Source organism: Ambystoma mexicanum, chromosome 8, assembly GCF_040938575.1.
Source record: "Ambystoma mexicanum isolate Mex_15411 chromosome 8, UKY_AmexF1_1, whole genome shotgun sequence".
Classification (NCBI taxonomy): domain Eukaryota; kingdom Metazoa; phylum Chordata; class Amphibia; order Caudata; family Ambystomatidae; genus Ambystoma; species Ambystoma mexicanum.
Genome location: NC_090929.1, coordinates 11820557 through 11847152, shown reverse-complemented (window position 1 = coordinate 11847152; position 26596 = coordinate 11820557). Strand labels below are relative to the sequence as shown.

The 26596-nt window shown below is 50.8% G+C and overlaps 1 protein-coding gene across 4 annotated transcripts in view; it reads right to left on the bottom strand.

Moving 5' to 3' along the window:
- The window catches only part of SH2D3C (SH2 domain containing 3C), a 580515-nt gene that overhangs the window by 58806 nt on the left and 495113 nt on the right, over positions 1-26596 (bottom strand). For all 4 annotated transcript variants that reach the window (XM_069609127.1, XM_069609128.1, XM_069609129.1 and 1 more), the window contains one exon: positions 9730-10262. In XM_069609127.1, coding sequence (XP_069465228.1) covers positions 9730-10262 — 533 coding nt within the window. The remainder of the gene's footprint in view (positions 1-9729; positions 10263-26596) is intronic.

The following is a 26596-nucleotide window of genomic DNA, read 5'->3' as shown; positions in this document are numbered from 1 at the left end:
GACTTTTGCAACCACTCCTTCGCCTCTGGAGTCTTCCCATCCCCCCTTAAGCACTCCCTTGTGCACCCTCTTCTTAAGAAACCCTCTTCTGACCCCTCCTGCCCGGCTAACTATCGCACAATCTCCATCACTCCCTTCCTGGGCAAGCTCCTGGAGAAACTGGCCATCTCCCAGCTTAACCTCCATGCTGAATCTGTTGGTAGTCTTCATGACCATCAATCTGGCTTCAGAGCTGCCAGAAGCACGGAAACTGCTCTCCTGAACATCCGTGAGGACCTGCTCTTGAATCTCGTCTCCAACACTCCGTGTGTTCTCATCCTGCTCGATCTCTCCTCTGCCTTTGACACTGTCAACCATGCCATCCTGCTCAACCGTCTCCGTGATAATCTGGGTATCACTGGTCAGGCTCTGGCGTGGCTGACCTCTTTCCTCTCCAATCGACACTCCCAGGTCCAAATGGGGTCCTTCCTCTCTGACATCTTTTTCTCAACCTGTGGTGTCCCCCAGGGATCTAATCTTTCCCCCTGGCTGTTCAACCAGTATCTGGCACTCCTTGCCCACCGCATCGCCGCTCTCTGCCCCAACTTTCAGTGCTATGCGGACGATACCCAGCTCATTTTCAGGCTACCCTCGGCCTCCTCCTCTCCTTCCCTCATCTCTGACTGTCTGTCTGCTATCCAGGAATGGTGTGCCACCAATGACCTCTGCCTTAATGCCAGTAAGACTGAGATTCTACTCATCGGCACACCCACCCCCTCCTTCCCTGCAGCTCTCTGGACGGCCTCTCTTGGCCCTCTTCCCGCTCCTACCTGCAAGGCAAAAAACCTCGGGGTTATCTTCGACTCCACACTCTCCTTCTCTCCTCATATATCTGACGTCTCTAAGAAGTCACACTACCAGCTGCACCTCCTCAGAGGTATTCTTCCCTTCCTCTCCTTCCCCCAGAAGCTCACTGTCTCCCGAGCCCTGGTTCTCTCGAAGCTGGACTACTGTAACAGCCTCTATCTTAATCTGCCTGCCTCCACTATCCGCCCTCTGCAACTCATCCAGAACAGAACTGCGAGATTTGTCCTTGGCCTCAAGCCCAGGGAACGTATCTCTCCAGGACTGAAATCTCTACACTGGCTCCCAGTGGCTGCGAGGATAAAGTTCAAAACCTTCTGCATTGTCCACAAGGCCTTCTGGGGCCTGGGTCCTAAATACTTTCAACTCTCTCTTCCTAAATATCTTCCTTCCCGATTCCTTCGGTCATCCGTCTCCAACTACCTCAGGGTCAGCCGCTTCTCGAAGCAACGTGCTGGGGGTAGATCTCTCTCCGCGGCAGGGGCCTCCCTCTGGAACAGCCTTCCTGCCTCCCTGAAACTTGAGGAGAACCCTCTCCGGTTCCGGAAGCACCTCAAAACCTTCCTCTTTGCTTCTGCTTTCTCTCTCCCTCTCCCCTGCTAATTCTTCGCTGAAACTGCACTGAATCTGCAACTGGGCCACTCTCCCCGACCCTGGGCCCAGCCACTCTCCACTTGCACTGCCTCCCTGGCAACCCCTGCACTGCGGGACTGTCTCTGTATCCCTCCAGCCCCCCCTTCCCAGCACTTACCTGCACTTACCTTGCACTTGCCACCAGCTGGCCCTCCTTATTTATTTATTTATTATTTATTTCATTCTACTTACCTTGTACTGCACTTCCCCCTCCCCCCCTTGCACTTCCCCCCTCCCCCCCTTGCACTTCTTCCCTTCCCCCTACCCCTGCACTTGCGCGATCTGAATGACACCTGGCCTAGTAGGATCGTTGTCTGTCCTCCCCCTGTTCCCCCCTCCCTGCCTCGTCGCACCTTGAAACACTTGTGTATAGGCGCGTTACAAATGCCATATCATATCATATCATATCACTGCCACCCACTCACTAAGCACATCCTTGCCCCGACCCACTCACTACGCACATCTTCACTGGCACCCACTCACTAAGCACATCCTGGCACAGACCCGCTCACAATGCACCTCTTGACTGCCACCCACTCACTAAGCACATCCTTGCCCTGACCCACTCACTACGCACATCTTCACTGGCACCCACTCACTAAGCACATCCTTGCCCCGACCCACTCACTACGCACATCTTCACTGCCACCCACTCACTAAGCACATCCTTGCCTGACCCGCTCACAATGCACCTCTTCACTGCCACCCACTCACTAAGCACATCCTGGCCCAGACCCGCTCACTATGCACATCTTCACTGCCACCCACTCACTAAGCACATCCTGGCACAGACCCGCTCACAATGCACCTCTTGACTGCCACCCACTCACTAAGCACATCCTTGCCTGACCCGCTCACAATGCACATCTTCACTGCCACCCACTCACTAAGCACATCCTTGCCTGACCCGCTCACAATGCACCTCTTCACTGCCACCCACTCACTAAGCACATCCTGGCACAGACCCGCTCTCAATGCACCTCTTGACTGCCACCCACTCACTAAGCACATCTTTGCCCTGACCCACTCACTACGCACATCTTCACTGGCACCCACTCACTAAGCACATCCTTGCCCCGACCCACTCACTACGCACATCTTCACTGCCACCCACTCACTAAGCACATCCTTGCCCCGACTCACTCACTACGCACATCTTCACTGCCACCCACTCACTAAGCACATCCTTGCCCCGACCCACTCACTATGCACATCTTCACTGCCACCCACTCACTAAGCACATCCTTGCCTGACCCGCTCACAATGCACCTCTTCACTGCCACCCACTCACTAAGCACATCCTGGCCTAGACCCGCTCACAATGCACCTCTTCACTGCCACCCAATCACTAAGCACATCCTTGCCCGACCCACTCACTACGCACATCTTCACTGCCACCCACTCACTAAGCACATCCTTGCCCCGACCCACTCACTACGCACATCTTCACTGGCACCCACTCACTAAGCACATCCTTGCCCCGACCCACTCACTACGCACATCTTCACTGCCACCCACTCACTAAGCACATCCTTGCCCCGACTCACTCACTACGCACATCTTCACTGCCACCCACTCACTAAGCACATCCTTGCCCCGACCCACTCACTACGCACATCTTCACTGCCACCCACTCACTGCAACACATCCTCACCCCCACCACTCAATAAGAAAATCCTTAGCCCCAGCCACTCACTGCAACACATTCTCACCCCCACCACTCAATAAGAAAATCCTTAGCCCCAGCCACTCACTGCAGCAAATCCTCACCCCCCACCACTCAGTAAGCAAATCCTTACCCCAACCCACTCAGTGCAGGGCAATGCAGTACATGTGAATGTTCAACAGAACGCAAGCTGTATTACTCTGCCTCCTAGTGGTTGGATTGGGATTGTCAACCGTTTTGTCTATAATAAAATCCCTCTTATGCTGCTGACTGACATCTGACAATAAATAATAATTTTGTATTTATATAGCGCCACAAACCCTCAGGCATCTGAGCGCTGCTTATTATTGCCCACGGTGTGTGGTACTCATTTATCGACCGCGGAAGGATGAAAGGCTGAGTTTGGCCCCGCCGGGCAGGCTCTGCACTGATGTCAAAGCGAGTGCTCTACTCGCTGTGCTATCTGACCAATGCCACACAGATTGGTGACATCTTCTGAGAATTTGATGAGTACATTGTGCAGTTCATGTATTGTGAACCTGTTCAAGCTCACAGGAGGTATGAAGAATCACATGCAAATCTATAGCAGGTATTAAAGCTACACAACTATAGTTACAGGTAAGTAACACTTTGCTTCTTCATAGCCACAATCCTTGCCTCATCACTGTGGATATGCTGGCTGCTTTTATTATGGGATTAGTGAGGGTGCCTGAATGACAAAAAGGGTTGGTTGGTCCTTCTAAGCACTTTCACTCTTCTGAAAATGAATCCACGTGAGGCCTTCTGTGCTGTGAATTATTCAAAATAATGGTAATTCAATAGTTTAACATATGTGAAAAGGCGAAGTCACTAGAAAGAGTATTTTAAAAGTATTTGCATACCTGTGTATCGATTGACACATCCTGTAGTTCATTTGCTGTTCCCTGTGAGGAACAATCTATCAGGAAACCCTAATTCGATGAGGGATCCTTAATATCACTGAGCAAGGGCTCAGAAGGCGGACTCACAAAGCAGGTGAGAACCAAATTAAGTTCCCAAATTGGAGCAAGTAACTTAGTGGTAGTCTTTGGTCAACCCCCGTTCACTTGTGTTCCTTTATGCTTGCACTGGGGCTTAATAAACCCAGACAAAAGTGTATGTCAGCCCAGAATTCGGAAAAGGGAGGATCCAGGCATGTATCTTTGGCCACACCATACATTATGTTTTATACAGCGCCTATCACAGACTTAGATGTCTTACGATGCTAAGCTTTGTCCAGATAGTGCCCTGCTGTGCCCTTTCCTGGGGAAGAACAGATCATAGTCTCTGAGTGATAGGAAAAGAGTGAAAGGTCAGAGGTTAAGAGAAGGGGGGGTAAAATAAAGAGCAAAGAAGTGGAGAATGTACAAGGGGTGGCAGGAGGGTGAAGGATTGTTATGTTCTTATTATTTATAGACTGCACGAGCGCCCAAGGGCATCTTGGCACTAGACTAGAGCAAGGGCTAAGGAGAGAGGAGTCTAATAATAGTCTTCAATGCTCCTGAGAGAGAGAGGCAGGTTGTTTCGCAATTTAGCAGCCGTGGCCGAGAATCCACCAACCCCTGGTAGACAGAACCTGGGAACTTCAACAAGACGGGCGCCCATGGAACGAAGGACACAGCGAGGAACATAGGGACTAAACGTCTCCTGCGGATATACCGGACCTCGCCCGTAGAAAGCCTGGTGCACAATACAAGCAGACGTGTAGAGGCAATGGCGGCGCAGGTGAGATCATTAACTTGATCAGGAAAAAGCCAATTAAAGCCACCCCTGGTGTGGAGAACATTTCTGAGTACAGTTTCGAGTGCGTTTATTTTGTGGCACTATAATCAGTGGTCGAAGTGGGCGGGAGCGGTGCTCCTCTACTTCTTTTAATTCAGTTTTACACCTCCTACACTTTTATTTTAAAAAGAAACCGTTCCGGAATGGTTTCATTTTAAAATAAAAGTGTAGGAAGAAGTTGAAACTTTCACTTTCAGTGCACTGCACTGAGCGTTCCCCTAGACAGCAGGAGCATGTGTTTTGGGGTGTGTATTGTGCGTGGGAGGATTTGTGGTGATGGGGTTTGTTGGGATCGGTGCAGGCCAGTAGGGAACATAGTTCCACTACTTCTTTTTGTACACTACGAACACTGACTATAATAAGTCAGCACACAGCTGTGACATGCACTCAAGATGTGCTCAGTCGTGCCCTGGAAGTGTGGGGGCTTCTTTTCCAGATACAGATTTCAGACATCCTTCCTTGTAGACCGAAAGAGCCATGTAGTCCAACGGGGATGTCGGTCTTGTCACTCCTCTCCCAGGAGGGAGCCTTTCCATGGGGCCAGGGAGTTGAGGCCACTACCTGACAGCCCCCCCTGGGCGAGGTACTCAGCGGGAGGATTCCGTGGGAAGGGACCCCCTATGTGGGAGAGAAGAAGAATATCGTGGTAGAATGCGGTGTGACAATCACCACTCTATCCGCAAAAACCACATCCCCACACACTGGTAGGGCCACAACACTCCCATCCTCTGTAACCCCTCTTTCTGCCCTTAGTTACTTATGCAGAGTAGACCTGTCTATAAGTATGAGGAAAACCATATTGTGATGATGAAGAGTAAGGAAAGCTATGACTCTGTAAATACTGACACGAGGAAGAGGAAAAGAGGGGTGTCACGGAACCAATGCGAACAAACTAGCTCTCACACGAGCCGGCCAAAGCTATAAAGAGAGGAAGGACTTTTCTCTTGGTCTGATTCTCCCTGGAGGAACCGCCAGCTGGAGGGAGCTGCAGTGTGGAGAACAGGGACCGAAGGAGACTGGGACGCCGAATAGCAGGTATACACGTACCAATGGAGCACACTTCTGACACACGCATACCACAGCGGGAGAAGCAGGTATCCGGCTGTGAATCGTAGAGCGGGAGAAGTTACTGATGTACCTGTGAGGGACCCGGGGCGGTGGAACCGCCAGGGCAAGAGAAGCCCAGAGTAGCCGAGAGCTGGCAAGAGAAGCCAGGAGAAGCCGAGAACCATCGAGAGAAGCACAGAGAAGCTGAGAGCCACCGAGAGAAGCACAGAGAATCCGATAGTCAGCAAGAGAAGCCCAGAGAAGCTGGGATCCGGCGAGAGAAACCTGAAGAGGCTAAGAGTGTTATGCTCACCTAGTATCCAGAGGGACGCCACTCAGCCCGGGTTGGTTGCTGGTACCTTCTTCCCAGTTTTCTCAGATGTTGTCTAGAGTGGATGTTCTGCCTGAAAATACAGGAGGGCTGTATTCAGGACTGCCGACTGAGGTAAGTATCCTCCCACCACCCTGCTTGACTTTAGCACCTTGGGCCTTCCCCTCACCTTGTTGTGGAATTAGGTGTGCTCTCCGTCCTGCCTTCTTGGGCGTGTGCGGCCAAGTTACTTCACTTGTCTTATTGGTCTTATTGCAGCAGTTCTATATGGCTTTGTTATTCTTGCACGCCTTTCTTTGTTTAATAATGTCTTTTTCCTCCCCCAGGTGTGCAGAGCTTCAGCGTGGCAAACTGGCTGAGTTGGGCCTTGCCGGTAAATGATGGGGCGTGATATGCACTACGATGCTTTAAGTAAGCGCTGCCTTGTCTTGCCTTTGCTAACCTGTTTTCTTTCTTCCTTACAGGTCGCGGTGCTTCTCCAGCGTGTGTGGAACTCCGGAGCGGTGTCGGCCGGGAGGCGACCAGCCAGGTAAGCTTCTTGTGCTGTTTGTGATTTAGCAATGCCAAATATGCCTTCTCTGATATTGTCCTCTCCTTTCCTCTTTCAGGCCTTTCGGTCCGAATGGAATGCGGAATCCATTGTTCACTGGAGCTGAGAGCAGATATTCGGGTGGAGATTGCAGGTAACATGCTGCTAACGATGTCCCTTTTGTCTCCTCTGCAGGTTCACTTCTCTGAGGCTCGTGGGGATCACAGGACACGGTGAACGTCACGTTGCAGTCTGCAAATTAACGCGAAGCGTGTTGTGTTGTTCGGGTGTGGTTTAAATAGCCACTGTAAAGTAGTCCAGGTAAATTAGTCCCTAGGCCACCACACCCAAAACACTAGACCGCATAGCTTGGTTCTTAGGAATCAAGCCATGTGGGTGCCTCCATGTTGGCTGCAGGCCTAAATGAAAAAAAGTAGTCCCCTTACACATGTTCTTCAGAGTGCATGAGCCTGGCGCCATAAGAGAATCTTGGTAGTGGTTGCCAGGCCCTCAAGGCCTTAATGGAGCCCCAAGCCCCTGGTCCTTCCTGGCAAGTGGACTTGCCGGTGGGGGTCTGGGGTAAGGGTCGTGACAAAGAGCCAGCAAGGGAAGCCCTGAGAAGCTGGGATCTGGCAAGAGAAACCCGGAGAGGCCAGGAGCCAGCAAGAGAAGCCCAGAGAAGCGGGAGTCAGAAGAGAATCAGCCAATGGAGCAGGGGTAAGGAGCAAGCCCCTGGGGTTGAAGGAAACTATAAAGATAACTTTGTTAATGAACAGGAAAGTGCTCTGAGGGGTGGAGTTCAACCAAGCTGGGGCACAAGAGAAATCCCCACAATCAAGCTGAGTACAAGAGTCATCATCTTCCTCGTACCAGTACTTGGAAGAATTCCAGAGAACGTTATGTGCCAACCAGTCCCGGCAGGTTAGTGAAGCAGGCCTGGTGGAGGGACATTATTAACCATGACAGGCACAGTTCATGCACAGTGTTCTCTGCACATCCAATCACTGTGAGGACAACAAAAACACAGGGAATGAGGATCACAGTTGCACATGCAACAGCACTACAGGTTTCAGGAAACAGATATGGGGCAAAGGAAGTCGCTTCTTGTATCCAAAAAGGCGCTAAGTAGCTAAAAACTACATTTCCCAGCATGCTTTGGGAAATATGTAGTCATTAGCGTTTGCGCGGCACGCCAGCTGGTTCTGATTGTAGGCTGGGCTGTTTGCTTAAAGAAGTTGTATTCCGGGCCGCGACGGTGCATTTTTCTACTGAAAACCACAGCGCTGGGCTGCAGCGGTGAACGGCTTCGTGCTTGGTGTTGGGGCATTGATCTTCCGGGCCTGGATGTCCTATCAGGCGTCCGGACCGTCAGTTAAGTTACTCATGCTTTTCGCATATTAATGAGTGTACAGCCTGAATTATGTGTTTCCTATGATGCCCCGATGAGAGAGAGCGTGTGAAGGAACACGCCATTTCTTTTATGAACAGCTAATGCTTACACACGCCATCTATTTTCTGAATAGCCAACTGCTAACACTGGCTAATATTCGTTTTGCAACCAGAGAATCATCTAGAGCTAAAATATGATTTCAGAGAACAGCCAGAGGACATGTGCTTAGTATTGTTGAACCCATGTTTGTTGCTTCAATGTGCCCCGTGGGCCATGAGTCTCGTACATTCATTTTGTCTGTGCCATTCTGCTTGTCTGCAACCCCCATGTTTCAAGAGTGTTTCAAAGGATGTTCAGTCTTATGTCATGTCTAAGTTGCTAACACTATTTTGTTGTGTTGTGCGCAAGGGTGGTGTCTCATAAGGACATTACTAAGAGTATGAAAAGCTTGATATGATATGTGCTAAGGTCATTACAGGTATATGAGGTTTAGGATACAGGTATAGGAGTAGATACAGGTTTTAGGAGCATTGACCTACAAGGTATTATTATTATTATTGCTATGTACTTTCTTGTTATGTTTCCCCTTCCTTTCCTTTGTCAATCCACCCCTTTCCCTAACTCTGTCTTCCCCCCATTGGCTGCCACGTGGTTCCCTGTGATATTATATTCAGGCGCCCGTGCCAACCATGGTGGGAGGGTCGATCTATTGGGCTTCTGTGGTTCGGGAGAGGGGGTTGAGTCCCCTATTCCCTTGTGAGTTTGACAAAAGGAAACCATGCACACTGTGGATTAGCACCACCAAAGTTAATCCACTTTCTGCAGTAACGGCGGCCCATACACAATCATTCCCATGCTAATATCCCCTAGAGACCCCGTGCAGCATAGAAGAATGGCACCACCACTCCCTAATCACTGACTACAGCACAAAGAAACAGCACTGGTAGCCCCTACATATTCACTATAGATGGCTAGCATAATACACCACTACAGAACTTAGAGAAAAACGACCAGCCCACACACTTTTACTAAAGTACCCTACTCCCCCTGCAGACTCCTTCCAAAACTTAGGGTTGTATCACCAACAGCTCCTACACAGTGATTAATGCAACAACAGCCCCACACCGTCATTACAGCACTGCCAGCCTCCAGATACTCACTACTGCACAAACAAAACCCCAATACACTCATTACAACACTTGGGAAAGTGGCACACACAGCTCTTCCGCATGTCTTACAACTCCACCAGCCTCTATACACTCACTACAGCATTGTGAGCCTTGTACATGCTGTAATCCCCAAAAGCCCTTTACAAAGCCATGAGATGCCCACAAGTGAGTAGCACGCCGTGGGCTACACTGCGAAGAGCTCCGAACCCCACCCTGCGCTCAGAGGTGGAGGAGATCCAGACAGGCATGAAGGACCACTCTTGCCTGTAAGGTGAACCTGTCTGCCCTCCAATCACATGACTCTCGGCGGGCGGTCCTTACCTGACAGTCTGCCTTGGTGATGTGGCTCGCAATAGTCTTGGCGTCCACCTCGGTCAGCAGCTCCTTCACCTTCTTGAGCACGGCCATCTCCAGAGGCTTGTTCTCCAGTGGAATGAGCCGGGACTTGAACAGTGCAGGGTTAAAGGCGGACTTCATCTCCACTGTGGGCATCACAAAGGCCACCCCATCCCGCTCTGCTTTCTTTCTCTGTGAAACCTCTGTGTCCTGGGCCCCAGACCCATGCCCGGCCACCTGGCCGGTGCCCACACGAGCATTGTCCCCCCTTAGCCTCTCCACGAAGCCCTTGGATGGGGCCTGTCTCCCAGGAGGGTCCAAGCCAGCTGGAGAGGCTGGACGGACCTGGCAGTAATGCCCAGTGTCCGAACTTGTGCATCCGGGCACCAGCGGCGACGGCATGGAATGGGCACAGACAGGCTTGTTGTTATTCTCTGGGCATAGCTGGGGCTCACTGGATCTCCGCAGTACAGGGGAAGCTGGTGGAAGGTTGCTGGTTTGAGGTTTCAAGCGTGTCACTGCAATGAGAAGACAACAGGCAGTGGTTAGAGCCACTGTGGGCCAGAGTCTGTGTGTCTACATTACAAACACAAACATTTATCACATTACACATGATATGCCATTAAGTGCAGAAGCCCAGAGAATAAAGGCACATTGAGGTGTCCGGGATCTGTAAACATACACTGGGTTTAGACATGGACAGCCACCTGCCACCAAGGTCCTGTACAGGAAGGGATGGAGGCCGTGACCTGGGGTGACTGACACCTCAGAGCCCCAAAGGAGAGAACCGGCCACATCTTCTGTGGCGGGGCTGAAAGTTGCTGCATGTGATGATTTGCTGGTATCTAAGACCCCCCACCGTGCAATGGAAGAGTTCACACGAGTGAAGGAGAAGACCCCTCTACCTGCACTTTTTAATGTTAACCCTGGAGTGAGTGAGCCCTTTTTCTCACTCTCTCATGTGTTTGTGACCTGATTTGGATTATGTGTTTCCTCTGTTTTTGGAGTCTGACAAACTCCATAGGCATCTACATTTTGTATGGTGACACACAGCACCTTAAGTGCAGTCTCACTGAGAAGTCCTTTAGATTTCTCATCAGGTTTAAATACCCTTTCTTGAGTGGACTACTGTACCCAAGAATAGTAAAGTGAAATTGACTTTACTTACCTTTTCTCATTGTAGTTCCAGCACAGACCATCTTATGTGGAGTGCTGGGGGGTTACATAGTAGCCCCTTATCCTACCTAATCATATAACATGTATTATGTTACCCTCACTACTTTAAATGACTGGTGGCAGTGGTATATTTTCCTACCATTGTGCTTTGCTACCGCAGGCGGAACCCTCAGCTGCAGTATAGCACCCACGGGTGACCATTGTGTCAAAATGGCCCAATCTTCTTTTTTCGCCATTTCCTGCTTGTAAGGTCTTCCTTGGGTTTTACTCTGCATGCCAAACCAGGTTTGCCCCTTTGTTCATTTTGCCTTTGGCGGGCTACAGTGCTGAAACCTGCCTCTGGCTCCATTGTGTCTGGAACGGCAGGAAGTGAGGGAGGTGCCCAAAACTCCTCTGTCCTTCGTCTAAAGGGAAACCTGAATGCACCCAGTGCTGATTGGCTTGCTGGCTGGTTGTCCTTGCAGGACAGCCACGCTGCTGTGCGAGTGACATCTAGGCTGTGCATGAATGGGAGAAACCTGCTTAAAAGGTGAGGGTTTTGGGACTAAAGGCAGAGTTGACCACCGGGAAGTACATCCCGACGAAGAAACCATGAACAAACCTTGCTGCGTCCTCCTGGACCTTTGAACTGCCCGGTGAAGCCCTGCTGCTGTGCTAAAACTCTTTTTCTAATTGACAAGAGAAGCTCTGGAAGCGATGACTTCTTCCCTTCGGTTAGAGGGACCAACTAACCCTGAGACAAACTTTGCTGGAAGACCTTCCCCAAATGGCTGTACTTCTTTGCTGCTGCAGGAACCGAGTGCCAGGGGTCGAGCTGAGTCCAACGTCTGTAAGCCGGCCAAAATCTCCAGGAGTCTCCGAAGGGCCCTCCCGACGCAGGACGACCCAAGCTCAAGTCACCTAACCAGAGTGCAGGACTCAAGGAGTGAAGGAAGCCCAACCGTTGTCCAAGATCCGCAGTGGTGCTATTTACCGAGCGCTGAAACCGCAAAGTGCTACTGATCCGAAAAGAGCCTGTAGCTGCCGCCGATTATCGAATTGCTGCCGCAGGAGTCCCCAGACGTCCTCCCTCTTCTCCCCATGACCGAGGCCCAGGAACACAGGATCTGCATCGCTGCAACCAGACAGGAGCCAGCTGGACCCTCTTCTTCTAACCAAAGGTACTGTTCTGACTTGGAGTACTTACCTCAGTGTCTGTAGCTTGCTCTTCTCAGTTGAGACTTGCAGTAGCTGCGTTTCTAGAGTTGATCTCAGCTCTCATTTACACAAGTTTAACAGCTTGTGACCCTACAGTGATTTTACTTCAACAAACTCTCTAACTTTGTGCAAGACTTTTACTAAGAGGTGCCTCAGCTCCATAGACTGTGCTCCAATTGACTTTGGCTGTCCTGGCTCCCTGCAGACTCTTCTAGCCCATTGACTTTTATTCTTACTGTCCCTCAAAGGTGATGCATTGGTTTCAAACTAATATTGCTGGGAAATGTTTTTATCTAGACTTCATTTGAATATTTAAAGTGCTCACATGCTCTGAGAACCTGTTTAACGTTTTTCCTTCCTTTAACCTTTCCTTTATGCAACGTCAGAATTTACAAAGTACACCAGTGATATAAATGCCATGACTGTCCTAGTGAGTGAAGTCAACTCTGGGAGTAGGACGTGTGTCTGAAGCATCTCCAAAGAGTATCTACAAGCGTTGTGCTGATTCTGAGAAAGTATTGTAAAGTGTATTTGATTGCTACATACATTGCCCTTTTTAAAGAATGCTTATTCAAAACTGACAGTTAAATAAATAAATCATTATTTTACTACAAACATTGAGCTCTACAGCTCACATTTACCCCTCTTGAGATAGGCCTGGCTGCTCAGTCACACTACCAACTTGTGTAGTACAGGCCTATACCAATAGGTGGGTTACCCAATACCACGAGGACAAGGGTTGTGTAGTCTCCCACAAGGTTACTACATTAAATCTTGCCTAACACCCTTCCCTATCTGTCCAATCTAGATGACAAGACCACAGGTTGAATCGTTTGTCTTGTCTACACCAGCGAAATGACATCTTGCGGAATCGAACACTTCAATAGCAGCCAACTCTTCCTGCCCTCCTTCCTGCACAGGCAGAGGAACAGAGATTGGAGCATTGAAAAGGTGCTCCATTGAGCTCACACTGAAGGTAATTCCACTTCCAGGGAATGGAGTTTTCAAACTCCACTGGCTCGGGCTTAACTAATATTTAAAAGCATTGCAACAAATACAGACCAGACTAGATCCGATGACTCAAATATAGTTATTAGTGTTCATAAGTCTACAGTTCATGGAAATTAAGCCGCATCTACTGATCACTGCTCCAAGCTAGTCCGTCCAGATCAGACGTCTGTGGACCCTTTGGTCTATGTGGCGTTTATCCACACACTTACAGCATTCCTTGACTTCTACCAACATGGTGTCACTAAGGTCCTTGCAGAGTTCTAGTTCTGAAGACGCTCTGAACACCGACAGTTTTCCCCTTCCGGTCTCCGCACTGCATATGATTGCAATGGAGACCGATTCCTTGCGTCTCAACGCTAAGATTAGTTCTTGGTTCAGCGCTCTCTTCCAGGTATTTGTTCTTGTGTAATTCCTCCCTTTTGCCGTATTCTTGAATCTGCCTCTTTGCTGCTCCTCCCTTTTATGCCGCTCCATGGGTCATCTTTGTGCAACGTTCAGCTGCCTGTTTGCTTCCTTCTGCTTTGGGAGCCTTACCCTGCAATTCTATTTCCTCTGTATACGTTTTCCTGCTGCCTTGGGAATTTCCCCTTCATTCGGCTGCAAAGACACTCCAGCATTGGGATTGCAATATAGTCCTTCTACTTTGCCTTGGAATTGGGATTTCTCATTTCTGCACCAGTGATTGGATCCATCTTGCTTTTCCAAGAAACATCAGGTTTTTTTCCTTTATCAGAGGGCTTTTCCTGATAGGCTGAGTAGTGTTGGCTCCCTTTGCTACTGTTACCTGACCCCTACTTAAGGAATAACATAGCAGACCAATTTTTGTTTGTGGAAAAATTGTAGGCCGTAGGCATTTTATTTTCTTACAGAAAATACACAATAAAACATATATCACAATAATTTGCTTTTGGGCACATTGTGTCCAGTCTGAAGTTGCCCAAGGCTTCTCCTCCCCAAGTCTTTGTTACCCTTCGGCATCCGTTCCTGGACACATGCTGCCTATGACTTTCTTGGACCGTGTACCGAAAGAAAGTACTCGCCGTTCCGGCTCCTGCCTGCTTCCTCCTTCTTTCGTTATCTTTGTAGGGTGGGTTGGGTGGTGAACGTTTTCCTTCGCCCTTTTCCAGGTCCTTGGAGCTTACCCAAGAGAGGTGAGCTCCTTACCTGGTTTGTGCCTCATACCTTTTCCTGGGGCTACTTATACCCCCAAGCCCCTTTGTTCTTCTCCTGGGGGGCCGGACTTCCCCCGCCCCCCCTGCTGTTTCCCCCTCACACCTTTCCTTGTTGTTATGTTGCTATTCCTTGTGTTTCTTTGCAACGCTAAGTTGTGGGCGCTATTTGGACGCTCCTCCCCTCGGCTTTCGTGCCGTTTCTCCCCCACCCTGCGCCTAACCTCCCAGGCCCTTTATCGTGCCGTCCTTCATACGGCCCGGGGCCTGGGGCATAGGCTGAGTAGTGTTGGCTCCCTTTGCTACTGTTACCTGACCCCTACCTAAGGAATAACATAGCAGACCAATTTTTGTTTGTGGAAAAATTATAGGCCGTAGGCATTTTATTTTCTTACAGAAAATACACAATAAAACATATATCACAATAATGTGCTTTTGGGCACATTGTGTCCAGTCTGTAGTTGCCCAAGGCTTCTCCTCCTCAAGTCTTTGTTACCCTTGGGCATCCGTTCCTGGACACATGCCGCCACACCTGAGTGGCTGTTGCCTCGGCCGCTCAGGTCCCCCCTAAAAGCGCCTCTATCTGCATCCCCGTTCTTCCAGTGCCCTGACAATGTTGTCAGAAAAAACTCCCATCCCCTTAGTCGACAGGTGCACCCCATCCTGATGAAACATCTCTGGATTGTTCTGGGAGAGGCTGTGCTTTATGAAGTGGAGTCCTGTGCTCCTGCAGTATTTCTCCACTGCTTTGTTTAGCTTCCTTTTTGCTGTCTCGGTGGCCTGCCTCCGATGCGCCCCATACCAGATTCTTCTTGCTATTACCTCCGACATAAAAGTTTTGGTTTTCCACCGTGTGCTATGCTATGCAGGGACTCGCAAATGTTTCTCTGTAATTCTCCCCTATTTGTGCTGAGCAAATCGTTCCCCCCGAGGTGTATAACCAGGTACTCGGGAGGGGGGTCCCTGAAGCCGATCAGGTCCGACAACCTGTCGTGGATGTCCTCCCAGTGCATCCCCGGGAGGCCCCACCAGGATGTGATTGTTTTCTTGAAGTGGAGTCCTTGCTTCACTTCCTCAATCCACCTGCCTGCCCGTGTCACGAAGGAGTGCCCCACTATCCATGCCGACTTGTAGGGGCCTGTCTCTGCAGAAATGGGGGAGATGGAGTGTTAATATCAATTCCTCTCTTATGTACTTTTTAAAACATTGTGACCTCCACCCCCCAATCCTTTTCACACCTTTTGCTCCCAGGCCCCCTGCCCATGCAGAAGTAGCTGCTCCTATTCTAAATGAGTGTGTCCCAAATTCTGCTGGATTCCACCCTGCTTTGGCTACTGCCTGCTTCAATACTGCCTGGAACTGGTACCTGCTCAGTGCGCTGCCGTCCCTATGAATTAACAATTGCCCACCGACCTCCGGTCGGATATCTAGGAATTCCTGGGTGATGCATCTCGGACAGTTGTCCTTCTCTCTGATGCAATTGAGGTCTATTGCTCTCCCCTTTCCTGCCTGGCAGTCTTCGATTTTCTCAACATCATGGACATGCCCTTGGTTCCCATGCTAACACCGCTTTTTGCCAGGCCATCTCCTGCTATCGTGTTGCGGGCCACTAGTTCCCCTACCCTGAAGGCCCCATAGTATGCCAACGCGAATGCTGCTTTGAACAGTGCTGTTTCATATATGCTACTACATGTGCTTTGTAATACTTTCAAAGGAATCACCAATTTCCCGAAATTCAGTGACCTCCTGCTGTCCGGTTTCTTCCCCTCTAACTTTGCCCAACCCTTCATTGCATTCTTTATTCGGGGGCTATCTGTTGGATCTGGTACGCCGGCTACCTCTGTGGTGTATGCAACCGCGGCTAAGTGTGCAGCCGCCCAACTTTTCTTTTTTCCCTTGGCAAATGCCCCTTCCAAAAATTCACACATTTTCTCTGTTGAAATTCTACCCACATCTTGTACTCCTGTTTCCACCAATCCATCTTTTACATGCTTTTCGTACTGCTTACCCGTTTTGTATCTTAGGGCGTTCCTGGTCAGTTTGTCTATGACCCGTTCCGTTTTCTGTGATTTTCCAATTTCTTTTGAGTTAACCTTGTAGTCAACCGTTCTTTCCTTTCCAGCGCTTTTAATGGGCCCGTGCCTCCTGTGGCGTGGGCGTTTTCTCCTTTTTGGCGTCCAGTCTCAGCTCTCTGAATTTTACCCACTGAAAACGAGACAAGGCGTCAGCTGCCACATTTGCTTCCCCAGCGATGTGCCTCGGCCTTATGCCAACATTCATTCTTAGGCATTCCAGTACTACTGGGCATGATGCGCTCTCTTTATTTAACACGTGCACTACTGCCATGTTATCCGACCAAACTGCCATCTCCTTGTTGTTCAGCTCCTCTCCCCATGCACACAATGCTACACAGATTGGAAAAAGTTCCAGCAGGGTGATGTTCTTAGTCCATTCCGCCTCCTGCCATGCTTCTGGCCATTTCTCTGCACACCACTCTCTCCTTAGTATTGCGCCAAAACCAAAACCACCTGCCGCATCCGTGAACAACACTCTTTTCCCCTCTTCGTTTATGGGTGAGCGCCAAATGACTGACCCATTGAATGACCTCAGGAATTCCCCCCAAACCTCCATGTCTCTCTTAATTCCTCCTCCTATCCTGACTCTGTGGTGTCCCATCTTGGCCCCCCTTGTCCTCAGCTCAATGCTTCTTTGAAAAACTGTCCCTTGTGGTATGACCCTTCCCGCAAAGTTTAGCTTTCCCGCCAATGCTTGCAATTCCCTCACAGTAGCCTTGTTTCTCCCTTTTAGGTCATTTATTGTTACTAGCAGGTCTGCTACTTTATCCTCCGGGATGCGGCATACCCCCCGCTTTGAATCAATTTCTATCCCCAGGAATTGGATTATCTGTGTTGGACCCATTGTTTTTTCCCCTGCCAGTGGGATACCCCAATGGCTTGTTATCTCTACAAATTTGTCCAAAGTGGCCTTGCATAGTTTTGACCCTTTGGGCCGTACAAACAAAAAATCGTCCAGATAGTGCACCATCCTGGCCTCCCCCATCTCCTTTGTGACTGCCCATTGCAGAAATGAGCTTACCCTCTCAAAATATGCACGAGATGACACAACCCATTGGTAGACATTTGTCGATGAAATATTCCCCCTCCCATTGCATACAAAGCCATTTCTGTGATTTGTTGTTTACCGGCAACAGCCGGAAAGCTGACTTAATGTCCGCCTTTGCCATCCATGCCCCTTTGCCTGCCTTCTTGTCTATCTCCACTGCTTCTTGGAAGTCTGAGTAGGTTACTGTTGCTTGATCTTGCGGAATGCCGTCATTGACTGAAGCCCCGAGGGGATATGATAGATGGTGGATCAGTCTGTATTCCCCTTTCTCCTTCTTTGGGACTAGCCCCAGTGGTGAGCATATGAAATCTTTAAATGGCAAGGCTGTGAAAGGGCCCCCGATCCTCCCCAGCTCTACCTCTTTCTGGATTTTTTGGGTCACTATCTCTTTGTCTCCATAGCAGACTTTAAGATTTTGGGGATATTCTGAGATCCTTGCCCTGTACATGGAATGTTAAATCCCTCTTGAAAACCTTGTCTGATCACTCTGGCAGCTTCTTGGTGTGGGAATGTTTGGAGCCACCCTTCCATTTTTTCAATTTTTACCAGTGTAGCCCCCTTCTCGCCCCAGCCCCTAGATCCGCTTCTCGTTGCTTCTGTTTTATTCGTTGCTGTTGCCCTTGTGCATTTGGAGCTGCTATGGTCTCCTTTACATCTCTCGCACTTGTGGCTAAACTTGCACTTCCATCCCCAGCTCCATGGTACTCCTTTTTCAAAATTTCGACATTGCCCCGGCTCTGCCCATGGTGACCCAGTGTTCCCGCTGCCGCCCCCCTGTGTAGTTGGTGGTAAGCTGCTCTGCTACCCCCTTTGTGATCCATATTGCCTGCTCCGAAAACTTTGCTCCCTAGATCTGTCATAATTATTTTCGTATCTTCTGTTGTTGTATCTATAATCAGATCTGTAATCATTCTGCCAATATTGCCTTCTCTGCTGCCTGCCCGAGTTCCGCTCCCTGGTTTCCCATTTTCTTTCAATACGTTAAATATGTAGAGGTTAAAGTTTTCCTCGCCCCACCCCATATCCGGGAAGTAATCCATTTCTTTTCTAAACTCGTGGTCGTATTCCTGCAATGCTTCCCCCCTAAATGCCTTGTACACTTTCAACACCCTCTGCTGATATGCGACTAATGCTACCCCGTCTTCTGGAAATTTCTTCAATATAATGGTGGACATTATCTGGAAGGCTGCCATCCAGTTGTCAAAGCTCTTTACCACTGTTGCCCTCCTTAGTAGGCCTTTCTCGTCTTACTTTATGTCCTCTGTTGTCACATTCATCCCTTTTTCTGACAATCTAGCAGAGAAAAAATGTCAATAAACTCTTTTCTCCATATTTTTTCTTTTACCTTGTCATTTATATACCATGCCATTGCCTTCATGGACCGGCCCTGTGCATCCTTTCCGATTATTGGTCTGCCATATTAAGTCATGAGTGGTCCCCCTTCTTTGTCTGCTGTAACTGCCGCTGCTACCACTGGTGTTGCCAGCCCCTGAGGTGGGTTCCCTGCCACTGGTACTGTCATTGCTCCTACAGGTGCAACTGGCTGTGGATTGGTACCTTGCGGTAGCCCTACTGGATTCGGTACCACTGGTGCCCCCTGAGGTGTTAGGACCGGGGTCTGTATGGGTTCCAACCCTGCGCCCCCCTGCCCCTCTTCCTTTCCCCTGTGGCCCGAGCCCCTCTGCCTCTCCCTGCTCACAACACCTTTCCATTTACCCCATGCCTTCAGGTGATCCCTCTCTTCATCCTCACTGCTCTCTGTCTCTGATGATGAAACTCCCTGCTCCTCCCTGGGTCCCCTATGCCCTCTGCCCTTCCTGCCACTGGTTTTGGGTGACTTACCCGTACCCGTGATGCAGGATTACAACATTTTAACAATTTGCCTCCCCACTTTATCATCATTTTTCACTGTACTTTTATTCTTTTCTTTCCTCTTCTTCTTCCTGGGTGCCTCCGTCTCGATTTGCGATCTCCCTGGCTCTTCTCTCCCCCCTCTGTCCTTGTGGTACTGCGTCCACCCCATCACTGTCGCTGGACTCCTCGATCAGCAAGGGCGATATTACCTTTGCCCTCTCCTCTTTTTGCATTACTTCCAGAACCCATTGGGCCCCATATTCTTTTTCTGCCTTCTTTGCCTATTCGCTGAATTCCTGAGCCATTCTTGCTCTTTCCTCCGCCATCCTTCATGTTTCAATTCGTCCTTTCTGCTTGGATCTGCCGCACCTTGCAGCTTGTGTTAGTCTTTTTGGTCCGCTCCCTGTCTTTTTCCCCCAGCTGGGCTTTTCTTGCACTTAGCTGCCCCAAAGATTTGCTGCGTGTGTTTGCCCCTTTAAATTTGCTGTCTTTCCGTCAGCCAGGCCTTTCCCAACGTTACCGCTCATAAACAAGTAAATTGTGTGTGTCCCTTTAAGGTATTTAGCTTGACCCGGGATTCCGAGCGTTGCCGCTCCTCCCGAATCTTTATGCCCCACACAAGCCACGCCTCCCTCTTTGCCGCGCCTTCGTTGTTTCACTAATTGTTTGCAGGCTTCCCTTGGTGTTTGCAACAATGCGTTGCGCCGGCCTGTGTTCCCGGCCCCCCCTAGGACCTTTCCACCGTGCGCTGCAGTCCTTTGGGCTGCCGCTACCTCTTCTCTCTGAACCGATGGTCCTGCTGCGCTTCCCTCACTGCAGCCGATGAGCGCCTCGGTGCCTGCTTCTCCTGCGGATACCTTTTCCGCTGCTTCCGGCGGTCTTCTTGCTTCGGCTGGCGTCGCCTCACTGCAGTCTGTCCGCTGTCTTCCCGACCCGGTCTGGCAGCCTTGATTCGACGCGGCGCTCCTCTGGCACAGCTGTTGGGCTCCCAAAGCAGTCCTCCCGCTGGCTTCCAACACGGCTCCAGATGCTGGCGATCCTCCTGTTTCGCTGGAGTTTTTCAAAGACGCCAAGACCCGCGGCGAAGGTAGGGTTGCTACTGCTTTCTCTCCACACGGCTAACACAAGTTTGGCCGATGCAGGAGAGTAAACAAAACGAAACAGAACATTTTCCTTCGCCCTTTTCCAGGCCCTAGGAGCTTGCCCGAGAGAGGTGAGCTCCTTACCTGGTTTGTGCCTCATACCTTTTCCTGGGGCTACTTATACCCCCAAGCCCCTTTGTTCTTCTCCTCGGGGGCCGGATTTCCCCCAGCCCCCCTGCTGTTTTCCCCTCACACCTTTCCTTGTTGTTATGTTGCTATTTCCTGTGTTTCTTGGCAACACTAGGTTGTGGGTGCCATTTGGACGCCCATCCCCTCGGCTTTCGCGTCGTTTCCCCCCCACCCTGTGCTTAACCTCCCAGGCACTTTATCGTGCCGTCCTTCGTACGGCCCGTGGCCTGGGGCACATTACCTGGTGGTCTTTCCAGGTTTTTTTTACTGCCAGTGAATTGTTTAAACAGGCAGGGTGGCTTCAGGAGAGGAATGTCCTTATCTACAAGACTCCAGGACACGGCGAACCCCGTCTCCTGCTCCATCCTCACAGTGAAAACATCAGGTGAGCCCCTGACTAGAGGAATCTGACATACTCTTTGATATCAGAAAGGTTGATGCGCGGAAGGATGAAGCCTTACCCCTCGCCTCGGATAATGCCTCGCCTGTGCACTCACATATTAGGACACATTAAGGACATGCCTAGGTCAGCTAACAGCAAAATGGCCAATTGCATCCAGAGTGAGGGCGCCAACGTTATTCCCAAAGTTCAACATTATTCTGGTCATGAACCTTGGGAGAACCTTGGAAACAAGACTCTCGAGTGGCTGAGAGGGAAAGTTGGTGCCTCAACCATTCTTAGGAAAGATTTGAAATGTTTGAAAAGGAGCTACAGTTCCAACAGGGACTTCTCCTCAGACGGCATCTTAATACACTGTGGGAAGAGCAATTCAACCAATTCTCTTTGGAAAAGTAAGACTCTATGGTCACTGTCCTCACATATGAAAATTGTTTCTCTTGATTAATCAGTTTTGAAGGCGTCAGACCTGGACTTATCTTAGCCGTTTGATTTTGTTATGCACCATTTCCAGATACGATTCTTCATTATCCGGTTGTAATGTCCCTTCTGCCTGGTCCTCTGTTGTTCGAGTGGTGATCCAGTGCTTAGATACCGGTTGGTTTGTACGCACCACATTTCCTCCTGAGCGGTCGCCCCGTACTGCTTCAGGGGGAACACTAATATTCTTCTTATCGCACTACGGTTACAACGTGTTAGCGACAAGGGCTCCAGATCTATTCCGCATAACCTGCATTATCTAGATCCATCTCTTTACAATGCCCAATCACCGACCAGGGTTGACCTGCCTGGAGCGAAATCCCATAACATCTCTCATGACTTTAAGGAGTTGCCCATAGACGTTATTATGGGTTATTCGTATACAGGAATTTCACCTCAAAAGATCCCACATGTTTCCTTTCTGGACCAGGTTCCATTTTGTTCCATTGTATATCATGGCCACGCTCTGGAACTTGATCTCATGGTCCAATAGTGCAGGTCCTCTGAAAACAAGTGAACAGCCAGCTGTGAGAGTCTTCCAGAAGACTGAGAACTTCAAATAGCAGGCGACCATGCGGGCCTCTTGAACCCCCGCTCCTCTATATCACCCAGCCATTCTCCAGAACACGCAGACACAGGACAGAGAAGCACACGTCACAGAAATGTCCTGCTGCAGAGAAGCACCTAGACCTGCAGGCCGGGGTTCAATCATTGTCCTGCATCTCCTTTGTCCTTGGGAACGACATGTGCATTTTCTGGGAAGATCATACCAATGCAATCATACTGTACGTTGACCCACTTTTCCGAACAAAATCACAGCGGCTGTGCTACACTGAGACAGAGCACCCCCAAGGAGCACAGTGAAATCCAGCCCAAAAAAAGTGCTGCGCTTGGGAGACAGCTAAAAAATACGAAACACTTTATTTCTTCCAAAAATATTTTTTTAAAATCAATTGTATTAAATCAACCTGGTAGTCTTGCAAAAATGAATGCCAGAGACGTGCGACTTGTTTCGCGCCACCGCTTGTAGCCTCGTCAGGTCTGACCCATGTCATTATATCCTGTACAGCACATGATTTGTTTCCATCATGGCCACCTACCTTGTATCGGTTTTGCACATCATACGACTCTAAGTGAACTCTTAGGACTGGATTAACCTATCCGAGGTTCATATCCCTCCCTGGCATTGCAGCAGTCGTAGCAACGATACTGAAGGCTCCTCTGCACTTTTATAGCTTGTGAATCCAGTCTCTTCTTCTATGGGTGTCATTCTAGAGTAATAAGAGTAACAGGCGCCCATAGAGAAGCAAGGATGCCAGATAATATATATATGCATATATTGGTAACAGAATGCCCTTCTTTGGAAGGCAGAGAGCCAGGACATAGAGCAAAAGGTCTTCTGCTATATTTTCCAGCATAGTACCATCCAGAATGCTCTGCTATCCTGACTTTTAAACTTTGTTTCAAGCATGTTGTTATCCAGAATGCTACTATTAATGACCATGACCGGTGCTGGTTAATAGAGTCAGATATCAACCCTTTGCCTGTGTACTCATGTATTCATTAACGGTGGCCTCTCAAGGATTGCAGTGGTTCTTCTGGGCACCCGTGTCCTCATTTAAGAGAGTATTGTTGCTTGAATGCAATGAACCTTGCGGGTACAGTGATATCTTAGGCCATACACATGAGTCACCTGGTTCTGGATCCATGGCAGCTCCCCTCTCAAGGTTTTATGCATTCTGGCCTCAATAAAAGTCAGGGCAGATGCACAAAGGACCATTTTGCCCCGGTCTTGTTTGCCTTCACTGGCTCCCCAGATGTCTCCTCAGGTTGCCTGCTCAGAATATGAAGCCCAAAGTACACAGCACACAAATCTCAGCCTTCGAAGGCTGAAAGATAGTGTGTATCAAAGAAGGGGCCTCTGACGCTCACTTGGGGAGTCGGCTCTGTGACAGGGTCACCTGTCTACCACATGTAAGGGAAGGCTGGGGAACTCTGTGGGTCAGGGGGAGCCACCCATTCCATGGCGTGATCCCTGGGGGTGGTATAAGGGGGAACCCCCAATGCTCACCCAGTCCTTCCTTTGTCAGGAAGTGCAGTCACGCTCAAAGGGCGTAAAACCACAACATATCAGCTGAAGGCAAATCAGCTTCAAAAGAGAGCAAGAGTCATAGAGCCAAGCATAACAGGTGGCGAGCCTTGGCACAGATCATGCATGAAATCACTCGCACCTGAGAGAGAGAGAGCGAGAGAGGGACCCAGCATGTGCGCTCGCCCTCAGTGCAGGGGTCTTGTGCCTTTGTGAACAAGCTCATTTGTAAAACGCAGGGCCAAAGAGTTGAATGAGAAGGCCTCCATGTTGGCAATGTCTGACCCTAGCTTGGTGGACAAGGCTTGTATCACTTCAGATGAGAGAGAGGGGATCACCCGCATGATTGAGAAGAAAGTGGTCCCGGTAGGCAAAGTCCAGCCACAGAGAGCAAAGCCCATGGGTAGCAGAGAAGGACGTGGCTGGCGGATTGGGTTAGCATGCGAGAAGCCAGGCTAAGGGGCCGGGATAGGTTAGGAGGCCTGCAGAGAATCGTGGAGCACAGATGGGCAAAGGCCACTCCTTGGAAACATTAGAAGTAAAGCCATTGGGCCCTAGTCCAAACCACTGGTGGGTGCCGTGAGGCCACCAATCCAAGCAAAGCAGTCCAGGAAGTCTCTGAAGTATCTAGATGGGGGGGGGTGCAGGATTGTGGGGAGATCCTACCCGAAGATACCTGGTAAAGGGGAGTATATCTATCTTCATCGGAATAAAAGAAAGCCCCATTGGCACATGCAGTGCAAAACAGAACTTTCAGCAGATCTAAGGCTGTTGCCTCTTCTGACTGTCCAATATAAAACCAAACCCAAGGCTAGGCCAAGTCCACTCCAATGACCAAGGCAATGACAAGGCCAATACGAAGAAGCTCCAAGACCACTGCAGGACGTGGTGAGGGATGCACCAAGACCACGGCAGGACGTGGTGAGGGATGCAGCAAGACCATGGCAGGACGTGGTGAGGGATGCAGCAAGACCACGGCAGGACGTGGTGAGGGATGCAGCAAGACCACGGCAGGACGTGGTGAGGGATGCAGCAAGACCACGGCAGGACGTGGTGAGGGATGCAGCAAGACCACGGCAGGACGTGGTGAGGGATGCAGCAAGACCACGGCAGGACGTGGTGAGGGATGCAGCAAGACCACGGCAGGACGTGGTGAGGGATGCAGCAAGACCACGGCAGGACGTGGTGAGGGATGCAGCAAGACCACGGCAGGACGTGGTGAGGGATGCAGCAAGACCACGGCAGGACGTGCCACGGCAGGACGTGGTGAAGGATGCAGCAAGACCACGGCAGGACGTGGTGAGGGATGCAGCAAGACCACGGCAGGACGTGGTGAGGGATGCAGCAAGACCACGGCAGGACGTGGTGAGGGATGCAGCAAGACCACGGCAGGACGTGCCACGGCAGGACGTGGTGAAGGATGCAGCAAGACCACGGCAGGACGTGGTGAGGGATGCAGCAAGACCACGGCAGGACGTGGTGAGGGATGCAGCAAGACCATGGCAGGACGTGGTGAGGGATGCAGCAAGACCACGGCAGGACGTGGTGAGGGATGCAGCAAGACCATGGCAGGACGTGGTGAGGGATGCAGCAAGACCACGGCAGGACGTGGTGAGGGATGCAGCAAGACCACGGCAGGACGTGGTGAGGGATGCAGCAAGACCACGGCAGGACGTGGTGAGGGATGCAGCAAGACCACGGCAGGACGTGGTGAGGGATGCAGCAAGACCACGGCAGGACGTGGTGAGGGATGCAGCAAGACCACGGCAGGACGTGGTGAGGGATGCAGCAAGACCACGGCAGGACGTGGTGAGGGATGCAGCAAGACCACGGCAGGACGTGGTGAGGGATGCAGCAAGACCACGGCAGGACGTGGTGAGGGATGCAGCAAGACCACGGCAGGACGTGCCACGGCAGGACGTGGTGAAGGATGCAGCAAGACCACGGCAGGACGTGGTGAGGGATGCAGCAAGACCACGGCAGGACGTGGTGAGGGATGCAGCAAGACCACGGCAGGACGTGGTGAGGGATGCAGCAAGACCACGGCAGGACGTGCCACGGCAGGACGTGGTGAAGGATGCAGCAAGACCACGGCAGGACGTGGTGAGGGATGCAGCAAGACCACGGCAGGACGTGGTGAGGGATGCAGCAAGACCACGGCAGGACGTGGTGAGGGATGCAGCAAGACCACGGCAGGACGTGGTGAGGGATGCAGCAAGACCATGGCAGGACGTGGTGAGGGATGCAGCAAGACCACGGCAGGACGTGGTGAGGGATGCAGCAAGACCACGGCAGGACGTGGTGAGGGATGCAGCAAGACCACGGCAGGACGTGGTGAGGGATGCAGCAAGACCACGGCAGGACGTGGTGAGGGATGCAGCAAGACCACGGCAGGACGTGGTGAGGGATGCAGCAAGACCACGGCAGGACGTGGTGAGGGATGCAGCAAGACCACGGCAGGACGTGGTGAGGGATGCAGCAAGACCACGGCAGGACGTGGTGAGAGATGCAGCAAGACCACGGCAGGACGTGGTGAGGGATGCAGCAAGACCACTGCAGGACGTGGTGAGGGATGCAGCAAGACCACGGCAGGACGTGGTGAGGGATGCAGCAAGACCACTGCAGGACGTGGTGAGGGATGCAGCAAGACCACGGCAGGACGTGGTGAGGGATGCAGCAAGACCACGGCAGGACGTGGTGAGGGATGCAGCAAGACCACGGCAGGACGTGGTGAGGGATGCAGCAAGACCACGGCAGGACGTGGTGAGGGATGCAGCAAGACCACGGCAGGACGTGGTGAGGGATGCAGCAAGACCATGGCAGGACGTGGTGAGGGATGCAGCAAGACCACGGCAGGACGTGGTGAGGGATGCAGCAAGACCACGGCAGGACGTGGTGAGGGATGCAGCAAGACCACGGCAGGACGTGGTGAGGGATGCAGCAAGACCACGGCAGGACGTGGTGAGGGATGCAGCAAGACCACGGCAAGACGTGGTGAGGGATGCAGCAAGACCACGGCAGGACGTGGTGAGGGATGCAGCAAGACCACGGCAGGACGTGCCACTGCAGGACGTGGTGAGAGATG